The sequence below is a fragment of the Neophocaena asiaeorientalis genome, unplaced genomic scaffold, assembly GCF_003031525.2.
Source record: "Neophocaena asiaeorientalis asiaeorientalis breed wild unplaced genomic scaffold, Neophocaena_asiaeorientalis_V1.1 scaffold449, whole genome shotgun sequence".
Lineage (NCBI taxonomy): Eukaryota > Metazoa > Chordata > Mammalia > Artiodactyla > Phocoenidae > Neophocaena > Neophocaena asiaeorientalis.
In genome coordinates, this window is record NW_020175027.1 from 628,781 (window position 1) to 640,647 (window position 11,867).

The window sequence follows — 11,867 nt, forward strand, 5'->3', positions numbered from 1 at the left end:
TGTTAGAGACCTTTTTCACTTGCACGTAGGCTAGCCAGGCCTTTTTGGGGTGGAGAGGAGCGAGTCATCTAAATAAAAGCTGGTCACTTCAGAATCTTTGTAGAAACTGATTTACTGTTTCCATAGTCATCTGTTGTTTTAACCATTCAAGGTTTCCATTCTTGGATTAACATATTTTGGGGGTGGTTTCCCTCAAGCCAAAATGATCATTTATTTTAAAATTTATCTCAATCTATTCCTCAAGATTAGATGCTTGAAGTTTAGTTTGCCAATTAAACAATTCCTTTTTCAAAAGACTGTTTCTGCCTAAATCTTGCCAGCCTAGAGAAGGTTTTAAATGCAAACTCAGCCTGACCTCCTATAATGGTGCAAAGAGAGTGCACTGGAAAGAAAAATTTTGGTGGGTATCAGAAAAGAAACAAACTGACAAGCACCTCTCCTGCTGCTGAAAACTGAACTAATAAGGGGAGTGGGCTAAAGAGCCACAGATTTTTTAAGGAAGCAAAGCTTGTGTGTGTGTGTGTGTGTGTGTGTGTGTGTGTGCGCGCACGCTTTATTTCTACTGACAGATGGGTCTTAGCTACCAAACTTGGAAGAAATGTAGGCAGTAAATCAGTTTTCCCATTTCATGACAGACTTTATCATGAAAGATGATTCTAAATGTAAACACAGTGGGTAAAATGCCACTTAGAGGGAATTTAATAAACATACGAATTTAGACCTCAGCAAGAGAGCACCTAAATATCAAATACCACAAATCAAATATTCAGGATATCTTTTTTAATCTAAGAGGAAACAGAACTCTTTATTCTAATCTTGCTGTAAATCCTTTGGCTTCCTAAAGTATGTGATCTTGTTAAATTAAAGGATTAAAGTGAATGCATCCTTACTTTGGTATGTACTTACAACTAAATAAATAACATGCTTGTTATGACTGCAAACAAAATGAATTAAGTGAAACAAGACAGACAGCGTGGACTTGCTGATGTCTTTGTTTTTGACAGCCTCTAATCCTGGAAACAGGAAGATATTGAGATGAATAAACATTCCTTGCCTATGTGAGCTCCCAAGTGGTTAAGTCTATGCCCAGATTCGTGCTAAGAAGTTCAGAAACTGAAGCATCTGGAGACCTTGCATATGTATAAAAGGAAATCTCTCCCTTCCATTGTCTTTTCTGTTTCCTGCTTATCTGAAAATCCATTAATGCTTTAGCATTTGGGGCTCCCAAGTAAAGTAGGGGCAGTGGGGGCGGAAAAGAAAAATTTCTCATTAGACGCTTTGGAAGACTTGTCCCCCTTGAGCAGCTGTCCCAGTTTAGGCTCCATCAGCTGCCACTGACCCTTGTAAAAAAGAGAAAAAGACCTAGTGCTTTCAGTGAAATCCCATCCCCAATAACATTTAACTCAGGGGCCACAGATAGAATGTGGTCCTGCACCAAATACACTGGCAGTTAAACAGCCCATGGACACACCACAAATATTTGTTTATTGGGAATCAAAATGTGGAGTGGGCTACAAAGCTGGGGGCTGGATTATTAAGACCAGATTTAAGAGGGCTGTGGTGTGCTTGGGTAAATATCACTGGCGGTACAATATTGAAAAGATTGGGAAGTCATCAACCAGCCCTTCAGAACTGAAACACATGATTTAACCACAAGCTGTACTTTATGAAATCTTAAACTGTAACATGAAGAGTGACCTAATTTAATCCATGTGGGCTACATGTTTGATGTCAACATACTTTTCTTTTTAAACTGTTTGGGAAATGCAGCAGGGTCTTTAGTCTTTAATAAAATCTGGGCTGTTTCCTGCTAACTCACTTATCTTGAGGGATTAATTATTCTACTTTATGATTGATACTCCATGGATTCCATGGGTTTTCCTGTACCTTTTTGTGCATATCCTTTGTTTTTTTTTTTTTTTTTTGCAAAGGACAATTAACCATAAGTGTTAAAACATTAGTCTCCCACAGGTGTAATGGGTGTGGAAGTAGATCCTGAGGCAGACAGTGCTTCTCTTACCCTGAAGGGCTCATAAGAGACAGAATGAAGACAATAGTTGCTGTCATAAGTCATACGCATGGTACTTGCTTCATACAGAAGCCTCTTTTAGATTTAACATTACAGATGTGCACATATTATAGGAAAGCCTCTCTGAAGCAACTCTTCTTAAACTAGTTTGAGACACAATTTGGGGGCTGGAGCTTCGCCACAGATTAGGCGCACAAAATATTTTTTCACCAGAATGAGATTATCTCAATGTGATTATAAATTGTTTTTTTCTACCAGATGGACAACTAGTTAACCCTTCACTTTTTAAAAAATACTATGACCGTTAACTGAAAATACCAGATGGACACATTTCACAAGTATATCTTTTTAAAAGCTCAGTGTGACTAAAATTTCTGAGATGATAGCCTTGGTCCAGACTGGAATAGTTGAAAGTGATACAGTGTCTGCCCTCAAGTAGTTCTGAGGATTGCTAGCTTGATAAAAGCAGGGAAAACATAGCTAGACTATTAAAAAAAAAAAGATAAGCAAGGAAGAACTTAGGCTTATGTCCCTTCTCTACCTGTGCTCAGTTCTTTATAGCTTCCCTACTTAATGTGGTGGTTTGCAGACCACAGAATCAGCATCACCTGAGGATTTGATAGAAATGCAGACCGACTCAAAGGTTTCTCCCCAGACCTACTGAATCAGAATATGCATTTTACCAAGAACCCTAGGTACATTTAAATTTGAGAAGCACTGCTTTAGAGGCTTTTGTGGTATGATTATAGGACACCTTAACTGGCTGAGCTAATCCTTTAAAAAGTACCCCATAGAAGGGAAATTTCCTTTGCTGGATTCTGAAACGTCAGAACCAATGAATTAGTAGGAGGTTTATGTGTATACATAAAATCATATTTCTCACTGAGCAGCGAAGGATAGTGTTAGGTACCAAACGAGGATAAGAAGAAACACTTACCAGCCCTCTTTAAAAAGCCTGAGGCTGAGTATAGTAAGAAAGGAAGTAGACTGGGGGTATTCTTGCCTCAGTTTTATAACAACTTTAAAGTTGAACTCTGCTCTTCAACTTTGAATTTGAACAGTCAAATATTCTAGACCAGAAGGATCCTCACAATTTCATGTTTTTCCTCTGAAAGCAAATAGATAGGAGAGGCCCTTTTTCCTGGGGCCAGGCCTTTAACACTTTAAAAATACTTTAGTTCATAGTACGTTAAAAAAACACACATTCAACATATTGATGAAATTGAATGTTCAATCCAAATTGTGAAATATTATTATGTATACTAACTTTGACATTTGTCTTATATAATAAAAGGGAATGTATTCTCATCAGGTACTTTTCTATTTTTAATTTATTAAAAATAAACATAAACTCAAGGTCAAAAATTCAAACTATAAAGATATAAAACAAAAACAAAACCTTTCTCTTCTGGCTTCTCTTCAATACTGAAAAATAAATTATGGTTAACAGTTTGTTTTCAGTATCCTTCCAGAAAAATGATTTTATTCTTCATTTGTTTCCTTTCCTCTTTCTCTCCCCTCACTTTCTCCCTCCTTCTCTTTGATCGTAATGATTTTTTAAATTTATACAATGTATTGCATCTTACTGAGTTTATAGTGCTTTGCTTTATTTACATAATTTGCCTCGCATAACTTGGTGTCATCACCTTCAGATACACCTCATTTTTATTTTATTTGGAAACTTTCACAGAAAAGTGTTGCAAGAATACAGTTGTCCATGGGTATCCATCAGGGATAGGTTCCAAGAGTTCCCCTTGGGTACCAAACTCCATGTTTGCTCAAGTCCATTCTATAAAATGGCTAGCATAATGAACATAGCTGGCCCTCCATATCCATAGGTTTCACATCCCTGGATTCAGCCAACCGGGATTGGTTGGTTGAATCCGAGGATGTGAAGCCTGCAGATAGGAAGGCCAACAACTGTAGTACATTGAGCCCTTCACCCAGGTTTGCTTATTTGTTAACATTCTACCTCATTTGACTTATAATTGGAGCTCTCTTTCTCTCTGTATCTTTGTCTCTGACTCTTTCTGTATATGTATGTGTTTAAAGTTTCTCCATGTCTTTTCATGGCTTGATAGCTCCTTCCTTTTTAGAATGACTAACATTCCATTGCCTGAATATAACACAGTTTATCTGTTCACCTACTGAAGGAAATCTTGGTTGCTTCCAACGTTTTGGCAATTGTGAATAAAGCTGCTATAAAATTCTGTGTGCAAGTTTTTGTGTGACCATAAATTTTCAACTAATTTGGGTAAATACCAAGAAGTGCTATTGTTGAATTGTATAATAAGAATGTTTAGTTTTGTAAGAAACTGCTAAACTGTCTTCCAAAGTATCTGTATCATTTTGCGTTCCCATCAGCAATGAAGAGAGTTCCTGTTGTTCCACGTTCCTGTCAGCATCTGGTATTATCAATGTTTTGGATTTTGGCCATTCTAATAGATGTTTGGTGATAACGTTATTCTATTCATTTGCAATTTCCTAATGACATATGAGGTTGGGCATGTGTTTACATGCTTATTTGCCACCTGTATATCTTTTCTGGTGAGGTGTCTGTTCAGGTTCTTTTGCCCATTTACAAATTTGAGTTTTAAGAGTTATTTGTATATTTTGGATAACAGTCCTTTAGCAGATATGTATTTTACAAATATTTTCTCCCAGTCTGTATCTTGTCTTCTCATTCTTTTGATATTATCCTAGTTATATATTGCTGAGTTTGATTTGCTAACTTTTTTGAGGGGTTTTGCATCTGTGTTCATGAAGGATATTGATATGTAGTTTTCTTTTCTTTTGATGTCTTTGTTATTAGGGTAATGCTTGCCTCATAAATGAGTTGGGAAGGGTTTCTTCTTTTTCTATTTTTTGGGAAGAGATTTTGTAGAATTAGTATTATTTCTTTCTTGAATGTTTGCTAGAATTCACCAGTGAAACCAGCTGGGCCTGGGGTTTTCTTTTTCAAAAGTTTTTTTTACTATGAATACCAATTCATTTAGTAGATATAGGACTACTCAGCTATCTGTATCATCTTGAGTGAATTTTTTTGTCTGATAGTGCTGTTTTTGTGGGTTTTTTTTCTTTAACTCCATTGATTTCTGCTCTTATCTGTATAATTTTCTCCCTTCTGCATGGTTTAGTTTACTTTGCTGTCCTTTCTCTGCTTCTTAAGGTGGAATTTTAGGTTACTGATTTGAAAACTTTTTTTTTCTTTTTTAATATAAAAACAATGCTATTCTTAACTATTGTTTTAGCTACATCCCACAAATTTTGACATATTGAATTTTCATTTCTATTCAGTTCAAATTATTTTTTAAAGTTGCTTTGATAGTTCTGTTTTGATCCAAGGGTTATTTATAAGTGTGTTGTGTAATTTCCGCATAATTGGGGCTTTTCCAGGTATTTTTCTGTTACTGATTTCTAGTTTAATTTGATTATGGTCTGAGATATTTTTTTGTATGGTTGTTACTGTTTTCAATTTGGTAAGATTTATTTTATGGCTCAGAATATGATTTATCTTTGTCAGCATGCAGTGTGTACTTGAGAAAAATGTATTGTGCTTTCGTTTGATGGCATGTTGTCTAAATATTAATAAGATTAAGTTGGTGATAACATTGTTCAGATTATCTAGATCCTTACTGATTTTTCTGCCTTCTTATTCTATCAGTTACTAAAAAGAATGGTGAAGTCTCCAATTGTAATTGTGAGTTTATCTGTTTCATCTTTCAGTTCTCTCATCTTTTGCTTTATGTATTTTGAAGTTCTGTTGTTTAGTATATACAATTTAGGATTGTTACGTCTTCTTGGAGAATTGATCCCTTTATTATTATGTAATGTCTATCTTTATCCTTGATTATATTCCTTGTTCTGAGGTCTCTTTTGTCTGATATTATTATAGCTATTCCAGCTTTCTTTTGGCTACTGTTTATATCATATATTTGTTTCTATCCTTTTAATTTTGCTTTATCTATATCTTTATGTGTAAAGTGTCTTTCTTATAGATAGCATATAAATGGATATTGCTATTTTATCTAATGTGATAATCTCTTTTAATTGGTTTGTTTAGACCATTCACATGTATGTGATTATTGATATGGGTGGACTAAAATCTACCAACTTGAGGGCTATTTTCTATTTGTTCCATTTGTCATTTATTTCTTTTTTCACTTTTTCATCCTTCTTTGAGGTTAATCAAGCATTTTTTATTCCATTTTATCTCCTCTAATGAATTATTATTTATATCTCCTTAAAAAAGTTTTTAGCAGTTACCCTAGGGTTTACAATATACATCTCTAATTAATGAGAATATATCTTTAAATATTTTAATACAATTTCATTTGTAGTGTAAGGACCTTACAATAGGACATTTTCAACTCCTCCATCGCATCCTCTGTGGTACTGTTGTGCTACATTTTACTTTTATACATGCTATAAACACAGAACTCATTGCTTTTTTTTTTTTTTGCTTTTCACAGTTATATTTTAGACCAATTAAAAGAGGAAAAAGTGAATTTTGTTCATTTTGCTCTATTTCAAGTACATTTTATTTCTTTGTCTATATACAAGTTTGTCTTGCATCATTTGTTCTTTAATATTTTTCCCTAGCATTTTTAAGAAACTCAAAATGTACAATGTGATGATTTGATATACATATTATTGCAAACTGATAACCACAGTAAGGTTGGTTAACACATCCATCACCTCACTTAAATACTATTTTTTTTTTGTAGTGAGAACATTTAAGATTTACTCTCGGGCCTCCCTGGTGGCGCAGTGGTTGAGAGTCCGCCTGCCGATGCAGGGGACACGGGTTTGTGCCCCGGTCCGGGAGGATCCCACATGCCGCGGAGCGGCTGGGCCCGTGGGCCATGGCCGCTGAGCCTGCGCGTCCGGAGCCTGTGCTCCGCAACGGCAGAGGCCACAGCAGTGAGAGGCCCCCCCGCCCAAAAAAAAAAAAAAAACATTTACTCTCCTAGCAGCTTTCAGTTATATGATACAGTTTTGTTAACTATCGTCACCATACTGTATGTTAGATCCCTTGAAATTATTCATCTTATGACTAGAAGTTTGTACCCTTTGGTCAAAATTTCTCCATTTCCCCACCCCCCTGCCTCCCCCACCCCTAGCCCTGGTAACAACCATTATACTCTCTGTTTCTATGAGTTTGGCTTTTTTAATATACCATATATGTGAGATCATACAGTATTTGTCTTTGACTTATTTCATTTAGCATAATACCCTCAAGGTTCATCCATGTTATCGCAACTGGCAGGATTTACTTCTTTTTAAAATCTGAATAATACACATCTTCTGCATCTACTGAGATGATCATATGATTTTTATCCCTCCTTTTATTAATGTTCTGTATCACAGTTATTGGTCTGCATATGTTGAACCGTCTTTGCATCTAGGGTTAAATCCTACTTGATCAGGATGTATGATCCTTTTAATGTGCTGCTGAATTTGCCTTGTTTGTGTTTTATTGAGAATGTTTTCATCTATATTCACCAGGGATATTGGTCTGTAATTTTCTTTTCTTGTAGTGTCCTTATGGGGCTTTGGTATCAAGGTAATGCTGGCCTTCTAAAATAAATTTGGGGGTGTGCCTTTGTGTTTGGTTTTTTAGAAGAGTTTGAAAAGTATTGGTATTAATTATTTAAATGTTTGGAAGAATTCACCAGTGAAACCATCTGGTCCTGCAATTTTGGTTGTTGGAAGGTTTTTAATTACTGATTCCATCTCCTTAGTTGTTATTGGTCTGTTTGAATTTTCTGTTTCTTCATGATTCACTTTTGATAGGTGGTATGTTTCTAGGAATTTACTTATTTCCTCTGGTTTATCCATCTTGTTGGCACATAATTGTTTATAATTATAGCCTCTTATGACCTTTTGTATTTCTGTGGTGTCAGTTGTAATGTCTCCTCTTTCATTTTTAATTTTCTTTAACTCCTCTTTCTTTTTTCTTGATTAGTCCAGCTAAATGTTTGTCAGTTATGTTTTATTTTTTCAAAAAAAACAACTTTTTGTTTTATTAATTTTTCTATTGTCTTTCTAATCTCTCTTTTATCTGTTTCTACTTTATTATTTACTTCCTCTGTTAATTTGGGCTTAGATTTTTCTTCTTTTTCTACCTCTTTAAGATTTTAGATTTCTTTTTGAGTTATTTTTGTTTTTTGCCTCTTAATGTAGGTATTTATCATTATAAATGCGTGGCTTAGAGCTGCTTTTGCTGTATTCCATACTTTTGGGTGTGTTGTGATTTCAATTTCATTTGCTTCAAGATACTTTTTGATTTCCCATTTGATTTCTTCTTTGATTCATTGATTGTTCAGGAGTGTGTTGTTTAATATAAAAGCTTTTTTGATTATTTTTTCCATTTTTCTCCTGTTAATGATTTCTCGTTTCATACCACTGTGGTCAGAAAAGATGCTTGATATATTTTCAATCTTGTCAAATTTGTTAAGGGTTGTTTTGTAGCCCAACACATATTTTGTCCTGCAGAATGTTCCATACGTACTTGAGAAGATTTGTATTCTGGTGCTGTTGGATGGAATATTCTGTAAATGTCTGTTAGATCACTTCAGTCTATAGTATTACTTAGGTCTTCTGTTTAGTTATTTTCTGTCTGGATGATCTACCTAATGTTGAAATTGGGGTATTGAAGTCCCCTACTATTATTTTATTGCTCCCTTAAGTACTGTTAATATTCGCTTTAAATATTTAGGTACTCCATTGTTGGCTGCATATATATTTGCAGTTGTTGTATCCTCTTCGTGAATTTACTCCTTTATCACTTATATCATTTTATGTGACCTTCTTTGTCTCTTGTAACCAATTTTGACTTTAAGTCTATTTCATCTGATGTAAATGTAGACAATTCTGTTCTCTTTTGGTTACCATTTGCATGGAATATCTTTTTCCATCCCTTCACTTTCAGCCTGTGTGTGTCCTAAAAAGCTAAAGTGAGTCTCTTGTAGGCAGCATATTATTGATTTTTGTGTTTTTTCATCCACTCAGGCACTCTGTCTTTTTTTTTTTTTTTTTTTGCGGTACGTGGGCCTCTCACTGTTGTGGCCTCTCCCATTGCGGAGCACAGGCTCCGGACGCGCAGGCTCAGTGGCCATGGCTCATGGGCCCAGCCGCTCTGCGGCATGTGGGATCCTCCCGGACCAGGGCACGAACCTGTGTCCCCTGCATCGGCAGGTGGACTCTCAATCACTGCGCCACCAGGGAAGCCCCACTCTGTCTTTTTATTGGAGAATGTGATCCTTTCATGTTTAAAGAAACTATTGATAGGTAAGGACTTGCTATTGTCATTTTGTTAATTGTTTTGTGACTATTTTTTTTTTTGATATTATAAAAAATATTTAGTAAATAGTCATGGTCTAATTATATCAACCCTGGATTAAATGATTTAATTCTGTGTCATTTGGCAATGCAAAGATAATGAATATTGTGAATATAAAACTCAAACATGAGAAGAAATAATGGTCAGTTACAAAAACCCAGCCACTAAGCAATGTTTCTGTTCATTGTTGAGTCATGCAATCTTGTTTCCAAATTGTCTCAAACCCCACTCACTTCTTTCAAGTTCCTTTTGTCCTTGGGCCTTATGGCAATCAGACAGCTCTTTGTCATCCATAACAATTAGGGTAGAAGTGTCTATTTTTTTAAAAGTGCCTTTGTTCCTTTCTTTCTCTCTTGCTGTCTTTGTGATTGTTTTTTTTTTTGGAGTGGTATGCTTTCATTCCTTTCTTTTGATCTTATGTGTATCTACAGTAGGTTTTTTCTTTTCCTTTGTGGTAACCATGAGGCTTACATAAAACGTTTTATAAATATGAGCTGATAACGACTTACCTTCAAACTCATACAAAAGCTCTACCCTTTTACTTCTCCTCCCCCATATTTTATGCTATTATATCACACTTTATATATTTTTTATATTGTGCATCCTTTAGTAAATTATTGCAGCTGTAGTTATTTTAATACTATTTAGAAAACTCTTATACTAGAAATAAAAGTGCTTTACACACCACCCCTACAGTATTAGGGTATCCTGAATTTGACTATATATTTACCTTTACCAATGAGTTTTATACTTTTATACGTTCTCATGTTGTTACTTTGTGTTCTTTCATTTCAACTTGAAGACCTTCCTTGAGCATTTCTTGTAAGTCAGGTCTAGTGGTGATGAACTCCCTTAGCTTTTGTTTATCTGGGGAATGTCTTTAACTCTCATTTATTTCTGAAGGACAGTTTTTCCACATATATTATCCTTTGTTGGCAATTTTTTTTTTCTTTTGAGCACTTTGAATATATTATCCCACTATCTTCTGACCTGCAGAGAAATCTGCTGTTAATCTTATGGTGGGAGGGGAGGGTCCCTTGTATATGATGAATTGTTTTTTCTCTTGTTGATTAGAAAATTATCTAGTTTTTACCTTTAACATTTTGATTATAATGTGTCTTGGCATAATATTCTTTGGGTTGATCTTGCTTGGGGTCTTTTGAGCTTCTTGTACTTGATTGTACATATTTTTTTCCAAGATTTGGAACATTTTCAGGTATTATTTCTTTAAGTAAACGTTCTATACCTTCCTCTCCTTCTGGGACTCCCATGATGGGAATAGTTGTTCATTTAATTGTGTTTCATAATTCATGTAGGCTTTCTTCATTTTTTTTTTCTTTCTGTTTCTCTGTCTGGCTAATTTCAAATGATCTGTATTAGAGTTCAGTGATTCTTCTCCATGGTCAAGTCTGTTGTTGAAGCTCTTTATTGAACTGTTCAGTTCTGTCATTGGTTTGCTCAGCTCTAGGATTTCTGTTTCTTTCTAATGGTTTCTATTTCTTTATTAAACTTCATTAACATTTTGTTCAAGCATTGTTTTCCTAATTTTGTTTGTCTATGTTCTCTTGGATTTCACTGAGTTTCTTTAAGAGTCTTATGTTGAATTCTTTGTCAGGCAAATCATAAATCTTCATTTTTTGGAGTTAGTTACTGGAGCTTTATTAGTTTGCTTTGGTGTCGTATTTGCCTGCCCCTTTATGAACCATATAGCTTTGCATTGGTGTTCGTGCATTTTAAGAAAAAAACACCTCTTCCAGTTTTTACCGCCTGATTTTGGCAGGTAAACTTCTTCTCTTATTGGTTCCCTGGGCTGATAGGATTACCCCCAGGATCTTAGTTGTGCTGGCTTGGAGCTGTTTATGAGGCTGTCACAAGTTTGTGGTGGGGTCTGTGGCTCATTGGCTTGTTACAAAAGGGGTTCTAGTGGGTGTGGATCCTGTCTGGTCCTTTGGTGGACTGGACTGACTTCAGTACCTTGCTCAGTAGGGTGGTACTTGGACAAGGGTCTGCTTTAGGATCCACAGTTGGGTTTCCTGTTAGTGGGCCTATTACCAGGTACATGGACAGGTGTGAGTTCTGCCAGGTTCCTGGAAGGGCTCCTGCCTTGGTCACTGGATTGATCTCTGGATAGGCTGGGCTGGTCTTGGACCATGGCAGAGAGGGACTGAGACCAAGCCCCACGGCTGTTTCAGGTTCCACAGCCAAGATTGAGGTCTCTAGACCTGGTCTGGAGCCATGGATGAGCATGTCTTCCTAACAGGCCCCTACTTGGGCTTGACTGCTTCCTGACCATGGCTGGAGGGGCTGGAACCAAGAATAGGGCCCTTTCTGGATCTCCTGAGGTGCGGTTCTGAGTTTCCCACTGGGTCCCTGGGCCAACAGTACTGCTTGTGGACTGTGACTGAGAGGAGCTAGAGCCTAGTATAGGGCCCTTTCATGATTTTTGGCAGCCCAGATAGGAGTTTTTCCTGCTGGGTTCCTGTGCTCGCAGAA

At 36.1% G+C, this 11,867-nt stretch overlaps 1 protein-coding gene across 1 annotated transcript in view; it reads right to left on the bottom strand.

Moving 5' to 3' along the window:
• Positions 1–11,621, bottom strand: part of LOC112411720 (inorganic pyrophosphatase 2, mitochondrial-like) — a 183,453-nt gene extending 171,832 nt beyond the window's left edge. Inside the window, 1 exon segment of the mRNA XM_024763010.1 lies at positions 11,369–11,621. Within this exon segment, the coding sequence (XP_024618778.1) occupies positions 11,369–11,621 (253 nt within the window).
• Between the last annotated feature and the right edge of the window lie 246 nt (positions 11,622–11,867).